Source organism: Panthera leo, chromosome A2, assembly GCF_018350215.1.
Source record: "Panthera leo isolate Ple1 chromosome A2, P.leo_Ple1_pat1.1, whole genome shotgun sequence".
Classification (NCBI taxonomy): Eukaryota; Metazoa; Chordata; class Mammalia; order Carnivora; family Felidae; genus Panthera; species Panthera leo.
This window is the reverse complement of record NC_056680.1, coordinates 50,464,999-50,484,254: the sequence shown is the minus strand read 5'-3', so window position 1 is coordinate 50,484,254 and position 19,256 is coordinate 50,464,999. Positions and strand designations below refer to the sequence as shown.

At 46.2% G+C, this 19,256-nt stretch overlaps 1 protein-coding gene across 4 annotated transcripts in view; it reads left to right on the top strand.

Moving 5' to 3' along the window:
* SRGAP3 (SLIT-ROBO Rho GTPase activating protein 3) overlaps positions 1-19,256 on the top strand; it is a 262,281-nt gene that overhangs the window by 176,224 nt on the left and 66,801 nt on the right. For all 4 annotated transcript variants that reach the window (XM_042910102.1, XM_042910078.1, XM_042910093.1 and 1 more), the window contains exons 5-9: positions 8,619-8,804; positions 13,378-13,506; positions 14,875-15,096; positions 16,586-16,687; positions 18,838-19,035. In XM_042910102.1, coding sequence (XP_042766036.1) covers positions 8,619-8,804; positions 13,378-13,506; positions 14,875-15,096; positions 16,586-16,687; positions 18,838-19,035 — 837 coding nt within the window. The remainder of the gene's footprint in view (positions 1-8,618; positions 8,805-13,377; positions 13,507-14,874; positions 15,097-16,585; positions 16,688-18,837; positions 19,036-19,256) is intronic.

Here is a 19,256-nt window from a genome sequence, read left to right as displayed (position 1 = left end):
GCAGTATAAAAAATTCCATGATGAGAAGTGTATCTCTGTTGCCGGAGTCCCCCTTACTCCATACAACCTGGGTTACTCGTTTCTAGTTCAGCAGTATCCTCTCACAGAGATGTTTGGTTCATCAAAGAGCATACGCGTGTGGACGTATCCTGCACACCCCTGTTTTTACACAAGTGGTAACACTTGGACCTACAGTTCTGCATCTTGGTTTTGTGGTTATATCTTGGAGATTGTTTCATATCCCTAATAATCAGTCTCCACTCTTATATGATGCTTGCCATGTGCTGGGTACTGGGCTAAATGCTTTGCATCTCTTAATTCATTTCATCCTCACCGTAACTCGTTGAGTAGTGATAGTATTACCACCCCATTTTATCTTAACTTTATTTGTTTTTGAGAGAGAGAGAGAGAGAGAGAGGATCCTAAGCAGACTCTGCACTGTCAGCATGGAGCCCAATGTGGGGCCCAAACCCACGAATCATGAGATCATGACCTGAGCCGAAATCAAGAGTTGGATTCCCAACTGACTGAGCCATCACCCCACTTTAGAGATGAGGGATCTGAGGCCCAGAGAGGTCAGGTGGCCAGCCCAAGGTCACCTAGCTGGGGAGTGGCAGAGCTTGCTCCTAGTCTACTCCCCAAAGCTACTTAAATAAATAAATTTAGTTATTTAAATATATATAAAGTCCTATCTGCATTTGTTTTGGAAGGTTATGATAGTTCACATTAGCGAATGAAAAACAAAGTGGTGTAAACAGAAGGGTTTTGCAAGTTAGATGAAGATACTACAACAGTGCTCCTTCCTGCTGACATGCGAGCACCAAACTGAGTTTTCCCTCCTGATAAATTGAAAGGGTTAACCACACATCTGGAACACCTGAAAACTATCTTGCTGACACAGGTGGTTCCCATCTCACACTTTGGGAAATGCCAACCGGTGCAAGTTAGCTGGGCTCTGGCCCTTGATTTCGCCCATCTGTGGCATGAAGGCACGAAACTCGAGGAGCTCTGAGTCCCCTCTCCAGCTTTTATCCTCATGCCACATCACTGTTGGTGGCAGACAAGGGCATGTCTCCCAACTCAGGGCAAGGCAGGCTCTGCCAGACCATCGCAGCCTGCTGGCTAGCGTGTGGCCCGGGTTCATCTACGGGTGGGAGCAGTCCAAAGGAGAACAAGGGGACAAGGTTTCCCTCCAGACAACCTCCTCCTCTCCCAGCTCTCCCGCCAAGACATTTGTTCGGTCACTCAGCATACCTGTGCTGATCCTCCACTGTGTCCGGAAGATGGGATATCGTTACACCGTGCGACGAATGTCCTTGTGGAGACATAGACATGGTGGGAAGAGGGGTGGGGAGATGAAGTCCAGCTGGGCATCAAGAAGGCCACAGAGAAGAGATGCCACTTAGTTTGGATCTGAAGGACAGGGGACTTCCCTGGGCTGGAGGGAGGCCAGGGGGAAGCCCTGAAGGCAATAGCGAGGCAGAAGCTGGGGTGTGGGACAGGCATTCCCTGCTCGGTCAGTCGGTATTGCCTGGTTGTGAGTTGGGCACTGAGGTGGGCAGTGGGGTGGCTATCAGGGACTCATTCAATAACTAGGGATGGGAATCCATGCATACTGAGGAAGTGAAGAATCATTGTATTGGATCTCAGAGGCTCACATACTTGTTTGTCTCCCGAGTAGGGTATGTATTTACGTGAGGCACAACACCTTGTCTGTTTTCCACACAGTAGTATTGCCAGCACCTGCCAGTACCTGGCATATCATAAACTGCTCAATAGATATGTAATGATCCGGGTGTAACTGTTCTCCCCAAACCTTCAGTAGGCTCACCAGATCAAAGGCAGGAGACTGTTCCCTCTCTCACTTTTCCTCCTTCCTTTCTTTCTGTCTCTTTCTCCTCCTTCCCTCTTTCCTTCCATGGTTCATCCACCTATCCATCCATCCCCTCTCTCTTTTGATTTTGCTTTCCTCTGTGATGTCTTCATGATCAGGCAGTCTTCTCCCAGGGGTGACAAATATGTCCCCCACTGCAAGCTCACTTTCTATCAGCTCATTGTATCCTGTGGAAAATTAATTTGCCCTTCCCAGCATTTCCAACAAAGCCCTGGGCTGTCTCTGATTGACCTGGCTGGGGTCTTGGGCTCCAATCACTGTGGCCAGGTTAACATAATGTTTACTGATTGGCCAGGCCTGTGTCTCCTGCCCACCCCCGCATCTCCTGCCCACTCCTGGATTGGAGGGTGGTGTCAGTTTCCCATGAACCACTGGGACTGAGAGTGCCGGAGGGGAATTTTTGGGGATTTCCTCAAAGAAAATCAGGAAGCTGTTCCAGAAGAATGAGGACTGGATGATCCTAGGCAGAGAAAAACAACAGATGTCCACTGAGGGGGAGTATTGGGGGAGTATAAGGAGGTGACTCCATTGACTAGTACTGAAACACCTGATATGCTTCTACCTGTAAGCTATTCCTCAAACCTATTTGACTCCTGCTCATTCTGGCCTTAGCACTCACACTGCTCCCTTTTTCTGGAATATTTCACCTCAACTCTTGCCCTGTTCACCCAGGTAACAGCTATTGCTTCAAGGTTCAGTTTAAATGTCACTTCCTCCAGAAAGCCATCCTTTATCACATTGCATTTCCCTCATCACAGCACTTGTTACACTGTGTGATCATCACTTGTGAACTTGTCCATGTCCCTACTGCAGTGTGTATTCTTTGATGGTGGAGACCCTTTCTTCCACACTGTAGTATGTAATGAGTTGTTCAATAAATATTTAATGATCAAAGGTGTAGCTGTCTCCCTACCTTCAAATGTATTCACAAGGTGAAAGGCAGTAGAACTGTACCTCCTCCATTTTATTCTCCCTTCTCTCCTTCCTCTGTTCCTTCCATCCACCCACACATCCATCTACCCATTTACCCACCCACCCACCTATCAATTCAACCATCTCCCTATCTACCCATCCTTCCACCTATACGCTCAGCCAGCCAGCCAGCTGTCATTCATTCATTCATTCATGCAAATATATACTGATGCTTTCTGCATACCAGTCTCTGCTTTAGTATAGGGAATATGTTTATGAACAAAGTCCTGGACCTCTGGACTTTGCATTCTAGTTGCAGTAAGACAGTGTATAGACGTGCAATGAGTAAATAAGATAGCGATTGTAAGTTGTTCAGAGAATGTAGGCCACACAGTATGGGTGGTCATACTGAAATTTGGGAACTTTGCTTATCCTTCAGAGATGTCTTTGGCATGCATTGGCCCAGGATTTCACCCATACACAGCTCTTGGGTGACTCAGAGATGGTCCTGCCTGTGGGGAAGAGGAAGTGCACATGAACTTCATTGTTGAGAACCTGTTGTCTAACAACTGATTCTTATCCTGCCCCAGCATGTCCCTTAAATGATGCTGTCAACTTCCATATTTCCTTTGGCTTCTTTTGCATTCAAGAGAGGGTCTGAAGGATTATGCATATAATATTTTCTTGTTTTCATGATCTGAGGATTTGGGAAGATGCAGAAAGCAAAGTGTATACAGCAAAAGGCAGCGTGATTACTAGAGACAGCTCAGAAGTCCTAGCTGTGTGGCTCGCTGAGTGACTTTGTACAATCCACTTGCCATTTCTGAGCCTCAGTTTCTTTCAAGATGGGCTAATACACCAAGATTTCTGGGGAGCCTTTTGAGAATATATGAAACTGATCTGTGTCCAAGAACAATGGTCTCAACTTACATGCCCTTACAGGCTCCTTCTCAGCCTGTGCTAGACTTGTTCCACAGGGCTTCCCTGATTGGGTCTACAGGGTTGGAACATGAACGTCCCATTAAGCTGGGCAGAAAGCTAGGTGGGTGCCTCTGAGAGGTCCTTTAGAGGTGCCAAGTTGAAGACTGGGTCTCAGTGCCTTGGCCTCAGCTGAATGCCTGCATCCACCTCTGCTCCCTTCCCACCCCCAACACTGGGGCTGTCAGCCAGTCACTTTGTTGTTACAACTTACAGAGCACTTTCCTACCCACCCCCATTCTGGTCTCCACCAGGTGGCACAGAGAGGACAAGCCTCTGTCAAAGTCACCCAGCAAGTTGGGGTTGAGTCTCAAAACCAGGTCTCCTGATTTCCCTTCGGGGAAGAGGACGCTTTCGTCCCTATTTTGTGGTTTCCGTATCCATAAAGCAGGGATCATATGGTATCTACCTTCTAGGGTTTTTGTGGGAAATAAGAGAGTTTGTATATGTACAGTGCTTAGAACAAGGCCAGGCATGTAAGTAAGTGCTCAATAAATGTTAGCTGCTATCACCATTATTGTTATCATACTGCCTCCCAGGGTTGGGATAAGGATTCATTGAAATGCTCCTTGGAGATAATAAAAAAAGAGGTTTGCAAACTCTGAAGTAATTGATAATTTTAAATATTAATTAGCACATCCTGGACTGGCAGTATTGAGCAGACTGTTCTGTTGAGCTAAGGACATTTCATGCTAAAACCTGTATTTCAGGTAATTAAATAAAGGCATCATCTAGAGGATTCTGGATATAGTTAGACTCATTTCCGAGAGGTCCCCAGGTAAACTCTTTTGTGGCAGCTGTGTGACATAAGTCATCCTGGGCAACCAAGTTCACTGTTATTCTTAGGATAAAGAATTACCAATTGGATCCAGAGAGTTTGGTCCCAGGGTTGTCGGGCTGTGTTCTCCAATCATGGGATTTTTGCAACTCAGCTCAGAGACTGTGCTGGCAAGTTTGGCTTGATGTAGAGCAGGAAAAGTACTCAGTGGTTCAGTGGAAAACTAGGCAAAGGGAAATGTGGGAGGCTGAGAACACCCAGCTGGGATGCTGACCTTGAGTGAATAGATGGATGGATGCATGGATGATTGGACAGGAAGATCTAATTGCAAATAGAAACGCTCTCTCTTCCTCTGAACTACTCAACACAGATGATAGATTAATGGTGAGAGAAGCAGACCTCAGCAGCTGAAACAGAAAAAGTGGCTTTTGTAAGAATCATTGAACCCAGAAGGGAGTAAGTCCAGAAATGAACACCCCAGCAGCATGGTAGAAAAGTAAAGACACCAGTGGTCCCCATGAATGCAGAGGAATAGAGAAAAACTTTGAGAATGGAAACGCGGGGCCCTTGGAGATAGACTTCAGCAGGCATTCCCAAGTCTTATATGTATGACATTCCTGGAGCCGGAGCTGTGGCATAAAGATGGTGGAAAAATAGGCAATTGCTTTGGTTTTCTAGAAGCCTGCAGTCGTTCCTTTTGGCCACTAGATGTCGAGAACACATCGATCTGGCACACTTTCTGGTCCATTGAGTTTGGAAATAAGTTTAGTGGAACTGGCACGAGGAGTGGAAGAAATCACTGAGAATAGCATCTCTAGAGGCTTTAGGGCAATTCAAAAAAGCAAACATGGGTGGAATGCACAGAAGAGGTCTTTTCACCAAGACCAATAAAGAAAAGTTGATTGCATTTTTTATTCATTTATTGTTTTGACATTTGGGGAGGTTTTCAAGATGAAAGAAGAAGGGAGAAACATGGTATAGAATAAAATTTTGCAGGGTGCCTAGGTGGCTCAGTCAGTTGAGTGTCCGACTCTTGATTTTGGCTCAGGTCATGATCTCACGGTTCGTGAGTTCAAGCCCTGTGTTGGGCTCTGCGCTGACAGCACGGAGCCTGCTTGGGATTCTCTCTCTCTGCCCCTCCCCGGCTTACTCCCTCTCTTTCAAAAATAGATAAACATTTAAGAAAAAGAGAATAAAATTTTGTGCAATACCTAACGTTCTTTAGAATTTGTAAGCATTTTCCTGAACTCCAGTGAGTAAATTCAAGGTTCTCAAACCCTCAGCCCAAATCAGGGGTGATGATGACGGCGGTGTTGGTGGTAGCAGCTAATGTCTACGTGGCTCTTATCATGTGGCAGTTGTTGTTCTCAGCACTTTACCTACGTTAGCTCACTTAGTCTTCATAACAATCTATGAGGTAGGTGTCGTGGTCGTCGCCATTTTACAATGAGGAAGTAGAGGTCAGAGAGGTTCCGTGACTTGCCCAAGGTCACACAGCTGGTAAGAGGCACCATCAGGACATTTGCACCAGACATTTGTATCAGAGCTCATGCTCTACAATACCTACTATGTTCTACAACAGATACTTCCCACATTAACTCCTGGCCGATGGCAAATGGGGCTTTCTGTGCAACAGACTGATGCTGTGATTTAATGGTAAGAGAGAGGAATTCTTCATCTAATAAACTCACTTCACAGGACTTCAGATGAGAAGGAATAAGGTTATAATGTTGAGCAAGAGTTTTTTCCAAGTTCTCTGATTTAAATGGCCCCATTAGGCAGGAGTGTATCCCTTCCCCAGGTAGAAGCCTCTGCTTTATTAGCTGCTATGATTATCCAAATGACAAGAGAAGAGAACAAGCAAAGCTAAGGAGCAATGGATTCCAGAAAGTTCGTGTGTTTCTTAGCACAGAAATATGATCATAAACTTGATAGTACCCAGGAAAGGTGCAACTGGGAGATGAAGTCCTGTTGATATGGGACTGCCCAACTTGTTTTAAGGCTGCCGAAACTCTTCACACCTGCCGAGAAAATGGTAACAAATTACGAAAACAGTATGGTATGGTAGAAAGAGTGGTGGATTAAAAGAGGCCAGAATTCTTTTTTAAAATTAATTAGTTAGTTAATTAATTATAATAATTTATTTTTTAACTTACATGCAAGTTAGCATATAGTACAGCAATGATTTCAGGAGTAGATGCCTTAATGTCCCTTACCCATTTAGCCCATCCCCCCTTCCACAACCCCTCCAGTATCCCCCTGTTCTCCCTTTTAAGAGTCTCTTATGTTTTGTCCCCCTCCCTGTTTTCGTATTATTTTTGCTTCCCTTCCCTTATGTTCATCTGTTTTGTATCTTAAATTCCTCATATGAGTGAAGTCATATGATATTCGTCTTTCTCTGACTAATTTCACTTGGCATAATACCCTCTAGTTCCATCCACGTGGTTGCAAATGGCAAGATTTCATTCTTTTTGATTGCTGAGTAATACTTCATTGTGTGTGTGTGTGTGTGTGTGTGTGTGTGTGTATACCACATCTTTATCCATTCATCCATCAGTGGACATTTGGGTAAAGAGACCAGAATTCTAATTTGGCTGAACATATGCTTCCTATATGACCCTACATTCTACTCCTAGATATTTACCTGAGTGAGATGAAAACATATGTCCACACAAAGAATTATACGTGAACATTTTTAGCAGCTTTATTCATAATAGACCAAAACTGTGCACAACCCAGGTAACTACTAACATATGAATAAATACACAAATAGTGATAGACCTATACAATGTAATAATAACTACTCAGCAATGAAAAAGAACTGGGAGAATCTCAAAAAAATTCTGCTGAGCAAAAGAGGGTGGAACCCAAAGAATTTATATGTGTTGGTTCCATGTATACGAAGTTCTAGAACACACAAAACCCTGACAGTGACAGAAAGGAAATCAGTGATTGTCTGGGGCCGGGGGAGGGGTGGGGATCTCTGTGGTGTCATGGAAGTGTTCTGTAGCTTGATCGTACTGTTGGCCACACGGAGGCAAAGTTTGGAGACTACGCTGATAATACTCTTCAGTCTTGGAAAAGCCACTTTGCCCTCTGGGGCCTCAGTTTCCTTATTTGTAAAATTTAGTGATTGGATTAGATGATGTCTAGGATTTCTTCTGTCTCAAAAATTCCCTTGCTATAACAATATGTACTTCTACTATGCAAGCAGAAGAGCAAAGTGCAGTTTGCTTTGTGGGAATACACTGTATAGCCAAGGATGAGTTTCTTTCAGAAAGTGTAGAATAGCAACTAGGTTACCCAGTGATGCTCCTTTTGGGGACAGAACCATTTCCATTTTCAGGCCAATAAGGAGACAGCTGAGGAGACGATTTGCTTGTTCCCATGGGCATTCCCTGAGCCCCTGAGGAGGGGCTTTCCCAGTGACACTGGGAGGAGGGAGGGAGTGAGGGACAAGAGTCATGGCTGGCAGGGCCAGAGAGGGCAGCTGAGGGAGGGCCAAGTTTGTCATATCACCTCTGAGACTCCCAAATACTTGGGCTTTTCAGTTTCCCCCCTTTTTAAAAAAATGTTTATTTATTTATTTCTGAGAGGGAGAGAGAGAGAGAGACAGAGCACAAGCAGGGGAGGTGTGGAGAGAGAGAGGGAGATATAGAATCTGAAGCAGGCTCCAGGCTGTGAGCTGTCAGCACAGAGCCCAGTGCAGGGCTGAAACCCACGAACTGTAAGATCATGACCTGACCCGAAGTCGGACACTTAACTGACTGAGCCACTCAGGCGCCCCTTAAATTTCCTCTTTATGCGTCCATTCCTGGCATTCAGTCAGGACTTAATGAGTTGGTGATGATGATGATGGCGATGAAGCTGCCACTGATGACCATCATCGTTCCCCAAGTTTGTGCGAAAGTAAAGAACGGCCAGGAGCCCAAGGGTGTGGTGGGAAGAGGGTACAGCACAGCTTACTGGCACGCAGAACCTGAAGGGGGCCGGGAGCACTGGGATGGCATGCTGGGCCGTGCGTGCTGCTGATTTCCTGCTCTCCTGTGTCCCCAGGTCATGAAAACCTACCACATGTACCACGCAGAGAGCATCAGTGCAGAAAGCAAACTAAAGGAGGCCGAGAAGCAGGAGGAGAAGCAGTTCAACAAGTCTGGTGACCTCAGCATGAACCTGCTCCGACACGAGGACCGGCCCCAGCGCCGCAGCTCTGTGAAGAAAATTGAGAAGATGAAGGAGAAGGTAAGTGAAGGCCCAGGAAAAATTGAGGGCAGGGTAGAAGGCAGGGGCATGCTTCCTGCTGACAGCCTCAGCCTTCCCCCTATGCACCCTGAGGGTGCATGTGCTGAGCCACCATCATGTGCTCTCTTGGAGGTCAGTGTCACGGAGGAGGCAGGGCTGGCCATGCCTCGCTAGCACTTGTCAGGCCTGGCCTTGTGCCAGGATCAACAGGCAGGGAAAGGGCCAGCTGACAAGAGAGCTGAACTGTAACGAGAATCACGCCCAGCAAGCACATTCTCAGATGGGCAGGAATCACCGGACATTTGTTGGGGCAGGGGCTTGCTTGGGAGTCCGTTTTGGTGGCTGGAGGGCTGGTTGGGGTTGAGTGTGTCCCAACAAGAGGAAACAGCATTGTGTTGCCAACCAGTGCCTGGGGAACCCAATGAACCCATTCCAAGATGGGACAAGCTAAAGATGGGAGATTTAGAATTACCATGTATAGGAGCTGATAAAGTGCTTTAGTGGGGCACGGTGAAAGGAGTGCTAGCATTGGAGTCAGACAGACTGGGTTTTGAAAAGGCCACATTTACAGTATTTCCCCGAGCCTCAGTTAAATGTTTACTTATTTTTGAGAAAGAGACAAAGCACAAGTGGAGAAGGGACAGAGAGAGAGAGAGACACGGAACCCAAAGCAGGCTCCAGGCTCTGAGCAGTCAGCACAGAGCCAGATGTGGGGCTCGAACTGGGGACTAGAGAGATCAGACCTGAGCTGAAGTCGGACGCTTAACCAAATGAGCCACCCAGGCGCCCCTGAGCCTCAGTTTAAAATTCTGAGAGTGATGGCAAATGACTGTTCTCTCTCACATCCACTCTGATTGATTGGTAGTGCCTGCCCAGGGCTCTGTGTTGAAGATTGTGAAGCCTCCTTCACGCATCAGTTAAAAACAGAGCTGTGATCAATTAATGATGTCTGCCACGGCCAGGGAATTTAGAAGGTCAGCGTACATGCTTTTTTGTCATCCTAGGTTAGGTCACTTCTAAGGTTTCTTTCTTCATAAAAGCTCTGATTTTCTTGTTGAATTCTCTGTATTCATTCATTCCATACAATCAGCAAATATTTCCGAGCTCTTCTGTGTCCCAAACATTGCACCAGATGTTTATTTGGGCTTCTATGGGTCTAATTCAATGATTATATGATCCTACATCTCTTAAAATGATAGGAGATTGAGTGGAAATAAAATTTACCAGGGCCTTGGTGACCTGGAAAAGTAACCATAGGCAAATAAAGTAAGATTCCAGGGTAATTTCGAAGGCAAAGAAAAGTGTGCTGCCCAATAATTAGACGGAGACTCAATTTAAAAATGGGTAAAGGATTTGAATAGATATTTCTCTGAAGAGCTTACATGAGTGGTTAATAAGCACATGAAAAGATGCTCAGCATCATTTGTCAGTAAGGAAATACAAATCAAAACCACAGTGAGATATCACTCCATACCTACCAACATGGCTAAAATAAAAAAGGCAGATAATAATAAGTGCTAGTGAGGTTGCAGAGAAATTTGAACACTTACACATTGCTGGAGGGAATGTAAAATGGTTCAGCCATTTGGGAAAACAATTTGTCAGTTCCTCAAAATGTTAAACATAAAGTTACCATATGACTCAACAGTTCCATCCTAGGCAATCTACGCAAGAAAAATGAAAACATACATCCACACAAAGACCTGCACATGAATGTTCATAGCAGCATTATCCATAGTAGCCAAAAAATAGAGACAATCCAGATGTCCATCAGTTGGTGAATGGATGAATAAATGTGGTTTAACCATGTAGTGGAATATTATTCAGCCACGAAAAGGAGTGAAATGCTGGTATATGCTACAACATGGATGTACCTTGAAAACAATATGCTGAGTAAGAGAAACCAGTCATAATATTGTATGATTCTATTTGTATGAAATGTGCAGACTAGACAGAGACAGAAAGTGGATTGTTGGATGCCAGGAGCTGGGGCAGAGGAGAATGGAGGGTGACTGCTAATCGGTATAGGGTTTCTTTTGGGATTGATATTCTAAATTTTGATAGTGGTGATTATTGTACAATACTGTGAATATATTAAGAAAAAAGAAAGGAAAGAAAGAAAGAAGAGAAAGAAAAGAAAGAAAGAAAGGCAGAAACAAAGAAAGAAAATAAGACAAGCAGGTAAGGAATTACAGAACTACAACATGGGGCATAAATAGAAGGTGAGGGAGACCACCAGCTGGGAGATCTGGAGACTAAGTTTAGTTCAGAGTTCTATGCTAATCAGCCATTTGGCTCTTGGACAATCCACTTTTTTTTTTTTTTTAAGTAATCTCCACACCTAACATGGGGCTTCAACTCACAACCCTGACATTAAGAGTGGTGTGCTCTACCAGCAGAGCCAGCCAGGTGCCCCCAAGCCACTTCTTTTCAGTTTTCATTTTCTCACCTATAAAGTGGGTGAATTAAACTACGATATCTTTACTATCCTTTCCAGGTATAAAATGTTACGAATTCATGAAGGGCTGAAAGTGGTGTGGGGGTCACCCTGGAAATGGGTGAGGAGTCTCAAAATTCTCTGTGAGGAGTCGGGTACGTGGCTGGTACAGGACTATAACTACAAGGAGGAATTTGTTTCCCAGAATAAGTGGGCCCTGGAGAAAGGTCAGAGGAGATCTATGAAGAGAATTCAAAGGTTGACATGGAAGCACCCCTACTAGGTAGCTAGGAGAACACGATCTGGAATGAAAGGTTTTTTAAATCCCCTTCTTGGTCCCCTTCACCTCTTTCACCCTCTCCCCACGCACCTCCCCTCTGGTAACCATCAGTTTATTTGCCATGGAGTTTGGTTTTTTATTTGTCTCTTTTTTCCTTTGTTTACAGTTTTGTGTCTTAAATTCCACATATGAGTGAAATCATATGGTATTTGTCTTTCTCTGAATGACTTATTTCACTTAGCACTATATTCTCTAGATCATTTTTTAAAAAAATGTTTATTTACTTTGAGAGAGAGGGAACACGAGCAGGGCAGATAGAGAGGGAGAGAGAGAATCCCAGGCAGGTTCCAGGCTCACTGCTCAGTGCAGAGCCCAACATGACCTGAGCCAATATCAAGAGTTGGACGTTTAACCGACTGAGCCACCCAAGCACACTTTTACCACTTTTTCTTTATCCGTTCATCCATCAGTGGACACTTGGGCCACTTCCATAGTTTTGCTTGGAATAAGGAAGATTTAAGAGTGCCTAGGTGAAGGAGGAAAACCCTGTTTGTTAAAGGAGAGCTGTTTTTCTACCCAGAACAGGACTCATCGTCTGAAAGGGGTAAAGGGACAGCTCTCCAACCCACTTTCTCTCTACCTCTTCCTGCCCAGGCTGGCCCAGGACAGAAGCAGCTTTCCAGGGAGGCCGTCCAGCTCCTAGCCAACACTGGCACCTCCAGCTGCCCAGTCTGCCTCTCTCACCATTCATGTCCACACAACCAGTGAAAAGTGCTTACTGCCTACTTTGTGCAGAGACAGTTCTGGGTGCTCCAGGCCCAGTGATGACTGGGGCAGATCAAGTCCCTGACTTCATAGAGCTTACTTTCTAGTGGGGTACCCCAAAAACCAGCAAGTAAACAAAGAGGTAAAAAATATAATTTCAGGTAGTGAAGAATGGTTATGAAGAAAAATAGAGCAACCAAGATGTCCTTCAGTAGGTGAATGGGTAAGTGAACTGTGGTCCACCCAGGCAGTGGAATGTTATTGAGTGCTAAAAAGAAATGAGGTAACAAGCCCCTAGAAGACATGGAAGAACCTTAAATGCATATTACTAGGTGAAAGAAGTCAATCTGAAAAGGCCACATACTGTACGATGCCAACGACATGACATCCTAGAAAAGGCAGAACTATGGAGACAGGAGAAAGATCAGTGGTTGCCAGGGGTAGGTGGCAGGGAGGAAATGGATAGGGGGAGCACAGAGTATTCTAGGGCAGGGAAACTACTCAGTCTGATATTACAATGATGGATGTATATTGTTATACCTTTGCCCAAACCCATAGAATGTAAAATACCAGGAGTGAGCCCTAATGTAAACTATGGATGCTGGGTGATTATGATGTGTCACTGTAGGTTTATCAGTTGGAACTAATGTACCCTCTCAATTTTTGCTGTGAACCTAGCACTGCTCTAAATATACAGTATTTAAAAAAAACTAAATGAAAATGAAAACAATCACTAAAAATTGAACAAAGATAAAATAAGTGAAAAAAGTAGATCAGGGGAAGGGAAGGGGGGAGGGGCACGGCAGATGCTGAAGACTCATTTCAGGCAAGGTTGTCCTCAGAGGCTGCTCTGGCCACCTGATTTTGGGGAAGGACCTGACGGAGGGAAGGAGCAGGCCTCATAGGGACTTGGAAGGATGGCTTACCAGGCAGAGGGAACGAGCCTGAAGGCCTAGAGGCAGGAGTGAACTTGGCCTCTTAAAGGAAAGGCAGAGGGGACTGAGCAACGAGGAGCCTGAAGGAAGAGGGTTTGAAAGAGGGATGAGAGCCAGGTTAGTGCCTCAGCTCTTACGTCTACTGTGTTCTTGCAGAGGCAGGCAAAGTATTCTGAGAACAAGCTGAAATGCACAAAGGCCCGGAATGACTACTTGCTGAATCTGGCGGCCACCAACGCAGCTATCAGCAAGTACTACATCCACGACGTCTCCGACCTAATCGACGTGAGCACCTGGGGAGGCTGGGACTGAACAGGGCCCCACACCCGGACTGGCCCTTGTCTTTAGCTGATGTGCATGTCCCGTGAGCCCCGACGGAGGGGAAGGGCAGTGGGCGTTGGGGCCTGGGGAATGAGTATCACCTCCTGGTTTCTACTTCCGTGGGTGGGAGTGGGCCTCTGGCAGCCCCTATATGGTCAGGTCAGGCAGTCTTATATTCCACCTGCACTTCCCAAGTCCCCTCCTCTACGCCGGGCCCTTTTCTGGGTATAGAGGTATAGGGGTGATCATACACAGTTCACAGCCTGCAGGGTTTCCCAGGTATGTTTATGGAATATAGGTATGTTTAGGGAATATTATCGTGGGAGAAATCAGGCAGTTTAAGCAAAAGCAGAATGGAAGCCTGACTTCTGAGTACCAGATGTGTAGGTCATGCTGAAGAGACCGCCGGCTTGGAGGGAGAATGTCATGAGGGGCATCATCATGGAGAGCTTCTGTGTCATCTGTGCTGGAGCTGAGGCTGCTTTTTGTGTCTTGCCCATCCCACACGGACAGGAATCTGGCCTGTAGATGCTCAGGAAAGGTTCCATACTGGTGGATGGATCCTTTTCCTCTGGGTCTGCTGTGTCCTGTCAGGGAGTCAGAGGGTCACCACTTTTCCATGGCTGCAGTAGGGACCCATTGCCACAATCCCCAGGAGAGGGAGCTGCCCAGCCCTGCCTGTGGCTTCCCATGCCCCAGGCCATATCTCTCCTCGTTCTCACAACTTTTTACTCTTTCTAGCCCTCTCCTGTCTTCATTTGCCACATTTTTATTGAGCACCTGCTAGCTCTAGGCCTTGAGGCACCACAGTGGACAAGAGCCCATGGGTCTGTCCTCATGGGGCTTACAATGCATAACCTTGAAATCTTAATAGGTGACCACAAAGCCAACTGGCAGGTGTCACAGTGAGGGAGGTGGGGGAGATGCGGGCCCCCAGAGGAGGGAGGCGTGATATAAACTCTGAGCGGGGAGTGCATCAAGGAGGACTTCCTGGAGGAAGTGACCTCTAAACTGAAACCTCAAGGAAGAATATTTAGGCAGTCTGCAGGCAGAGGGAATGCATGTGTGAAGGCCTAGAGATGAGAAAGAATGTGATGCATTTGGGGAGCTAGAGAAGTTCTGCTAGTGCCCAAATCACAATACCCAGCTCCCACTGAGGGCTTTGGGGAGATTTGTGCAGCAAGATTCCAAGGTGCACAAGGGTTTCCAGGATGAAAGATTTGACTGTGGAATGTGAGGTAATGGTAAGCCACTGTCATGGGAAAGGGAATGCCGTTGGCCCCCACCTCCATGTGACAGCCCACATTCTTCTGTCGTGTGCCTCTTTCCAAGTGCTGTGACTTGGGCTTTCATGCCAGCCTGGCCCGCACCTTCCGGACCTACCTCTCAGCCGAGTACAACCTGGAGACCTCTCGCCACGAGGGGCTGGATGTCATCGAGAATGCGGTAGACAACCTGGACTCCCGAAGCGACAAGCACACTGTCATGGACATGTGCAACCAGGTCTTCTGTCCTCCACTCAAGTTTGAGTTCCAGCCCCACATGGGGGATGAGGTAGGCTTCTCCCAGGATCCCATGCTTGAGGCCGTTTCACCTGTTCTCCCATGTGCTCCCAGAACATCGGTGGGAGGGGAACGTCAGCCCCTGTTCCACATGCACGACATTGATCTCAGAGGCCTCAGGTCATGTTCTTGGTCCAGGGGCTTCCCCATCTGAGGAGTTTCCCACTGATATCCTAACTCTGCTGGCTCACGTGCCTCACCTGTAGAATTACAGGACCTTAACTCTCCTTAACATCCTTCCCAGTTATGTCTAGACCCCAAGGGAGTCCTACATTGTCACACAAGCATCTCACAGTCTTCCCTTGGATGACCTTGGATCACAGGAGGCTAGCTAGGCCTCACCGCAGCCGCTCTGGCGGCAGCCTTGCCTGGGCACTGCCTGTCCTCCCCTATGGGAGGCTTACCACCAACTGTGCTCCCTTGGGTTTTGTTTTCTTTTCTTTTCTTTTAATATGAAATTTATTGTCGAATTGGTTTCCATACAACACCCAATGCTCATCCCAACAGGTGCCCTCCTCAGTGCCCATCACCCACTTTCCCCTCTCTTGGGTTTTGTGCCACTCAGATCCTCAGAACCGTGTTCTGGAATGAATAAATAAATAAGTGCAGGAAGGTACTTGTTCCTGGCCACAAAGCATCACAGTGGTTACTCAAACTGTGCAAAGTCCCTTATGCTAATAGCTCCTTGAGCTTTCCCTTTTCATCCCTCCCCACTTTCTTCATCTGCAAAAGAGGGGCCTTCTGCAGGGTCTCCCACAGCTTCTGGCCCGTCCCTCAGCCATTGCATTCAACCCTTTGGCCCATCATCTGGACCTAAAAATCCTGGCCTCATGGTTATGACAGGTGACTGTGAAGTTTGAGTTGCCTCGTTAGTGGTAAATAACTAGTAAATCACAGAGCCCTACTGTCCCTTATGATCTCAGCTGAGTTATGCCAGGCTACCCAGCCCACAGGTAGTAAGGGAGCCGTGGGTGGAGTGGATGTAGGGAGAGCAATGTCTCCTTCCACTCACCTCCTCCCCCACCCCATGAGCAGGCTACTGACTCACAGTTGCCTCACCAAAGCACCTTCCTGATGGGGAATAGGACAACTCTACTGATTGTTTCCATTTGTTATTCTTTTCATTGGCTTTTGTCAAGCCATTGCTTTCTTCTACAACTTCCTGCTTTGAAATGAACTAGTCTCACTTAATGAGATTATGTTACAGTGTTTAGTAAACCCTCTAGGGTTGGACAAACCTAGAAGACCATGACTGAGAGGCCACAACTTGCAGTGTGAGAGGGTGGCCTTTGGGGTAGGAAGACCCCAGTTCCTGGCTGGTGTTGCCAGGTACAAGCTGTGTGACCATGGGTAGGTCACTTAACCTTTCCAGGCCTGTTTCCTCAGCTGTTGATAGGGATGTTGATGATGGCCCCCAGCCCTGGCTCCACACAGGTGATGAGAGCACTGGGCAATGGCAGGTGGTGGCCGTCCTTTTGCAGGTTTGCCAGGTCAGCGCTCAGCAGCCCGTCCAGACGGAATTGCTCATGCGGTACCACCAGCTGCAGTCCAGACTGGCCACTCTCAAGATAGAGAATGAGGAGGTGAGTGGGCCGCTCTGCCCTGTAAGCGATTTCCTTACAAAGGCCTGGCTTGTTGTGGAATGCATTAGAAATTAGGGTTCATCCATAAGATGGATTATTACACACCCATTAAAACTGGGCACACCAAGAATCTTTAAAGGGATGGGGGAATGCTCCCAAGATGTTAAGAACAAAGAGGATGTAGAACTCTATGTTCAGTAGTATCCTGAGTATGGTAAACTAGAGTAGGTGCATGTGTATCTGTGTTTATTCACAAGAAAAAAAGCCCGGAAAGAAAGAAATGCTTTGAGATGTTAATTGTGATTATATCTGGGTAGAGGAATTATAGGTGATTTCTTTTTTCTTCTTGTGCTTTTCTCTGTTATCTGCATTGAGTTTGTGTTATTTTGATCATCAAAGATAGCTATAGGTATTTTAAATTACACAATGTAATAAAAAAGCCCAGGGCACACCGAATGTGTGATGGATCCTGAGCCCCAAGGAACTTCTGTCTTGCCTTGGCCAGCACACCTCCCACGTGGCTAGTGACACAGTATCGCCCCTGGGAGGGCACGAATGGAAATACCAGCTGTGGTGTGTTTTGATGTGGACCGAGGAAGCCAGATGGGAAACATTCCATTCCAGCCTGGATGCCTTTATGCAGGGAGGATGTCAACCAACCACAGGCCCCTGGAGAAAGGACAGCGGGATGTGAGGAATGTCACCTAAAATCTTGGGCAAGTTTATCACCGGAAAGTGCAACCACAGCTGGAGATGGGGAGTCATGGCCCCTGTCCTCACATCTCAAGAGAGAGAGATGGTTTACTCCATGTCTTCACCAAGGACAAAGCTGGGACAGACGTGAGACAGATTGTCACGCAGGACGATAACGAATCAAAGCTGACCCTGGGGGGAGGTTATACAGAAATGAATTATGTTTTTATTTTTCAAACCCGAGGAGAGAGAGGAGATGAAGAAAGTATTCTGTATCCTCCCCTGAAGCATTTTCAATTGTTTACATGGAACAGTATATGGATAACAATATTAGTGGAGTTTAAATTGGAAAGCAGGGCCCCATAGAGGAGAATGAAGCAAAAGTTCCTCTGTATAGGCTGTTCGTGGCTATGGAAATGCTTAATTTTGAACCTGAACTACTGTCAGGCTGTGTTAGAAAGAACTGATCCATACATTTATTCATTCACAAGTATTCTTTCAACCAGTATTTTTCAAGTATTTATTAAGCACATTCCATGCTCTAAACACTGTGCTAGAGGCAAAGTAAAGTGAGTGAACAAGAAAACATAGTGCCTCCTCTCCTGGAGATTATAGTCTAGCAAAAAAAGATAAATAGATAAAACATTAAAGCAGTATGCAAAATATCAAGTGATAGTGGGCACTAAGTTAGGAACAGTAGTCAGGGGGCTCTGATGTCTCCAGGAAGTGACATTTAAGTGGAGATCTGAGTGACAAGAAAGACTTCGGGTGACAATAATTTAACAGTGAATGTAGATGCAGTTTCTCCCCTGACTGTTTTTGGAGTGACCTTCCATCGAAGTATAGGGTACAAGTCAGTGAAGGGATGTTGCGAGGTCAGGTCTCGTGTGTTCTGCACGTGTAGCCTTCTGGGGGTCCCACTTGACTCCAGGAGAGAAGTTGGGATCCTGGAGGACTGGCTTAGCATGATCTTCCTCTCTTTTCTCATTTCTCAGTCAGGCTTTTGATAAGTCAGGGGCAGATAACCAGAGAGTATGTCCACTGAGGATGGCCCCTCATCCTATCTAGACTCTGTCCTCTCTTCTCTCTGGATGAGCACTCAGAATATTTCTGCTCCAGGGAACTGCCTCCTATTGGAGGAGCTCGTGTGGGGCTATATAATCAGGAAAAGAGAAACAAACCTGGAAACCTGGCTTCCTTGTTTGTCACAACATTCTCCCAGGTTCTCTTCGGCAGAAGCAATCCAATAAAATGATGTTAGACTGGGCAACATGGGTTCTCACCCTAGCCAGCTCGCTGGCCTTATATTCCACATCAGTATAATGAGAATGATCATCTTTGTCCTGCCCACCTCCTAGAGGCTATATGTGGAAGAAACAAAGTGGGGAAAAGGATTTTGAGGTATGAAAGGCATTCTGAGGCCAAAGGGTTTTTGTTGACATGCTGTGTTTCTCCAGGTTAGAAAAACCCTGGATGCCACCATGCAGACCTTACAGGACATGCTGACTGTGGAGGACTTTGATGTTTCTGACGCCTTCCAACACAGTCGATCTACAGAGTCTGTGAAGTCGGCTGCCTCTGAGACCTACATGAGCAAGATCAACATTGCCAAAAGGAGGGCCAACCAGCAAGAAACAGAAATGTTTTATTTTACAGTAAGTGGTGTCTTGGACCCAGAACTTACTGTCTACTGACCTGCTGGCAGTGACTTTTGGGGAACAGCCCAAGCAAGGGGGAGCCAGCAAAACCATGTGGGTCAGTTAGAGCTAAAAAGTTTCCAATGTGCTTCTCAAATGAAGTTGCCTTGGCTTCGTGAGATGCAAAAAGGTAAATTACCAGTGGGGAGCATCAGCATTGATCCTGGATTGGTGGTTAT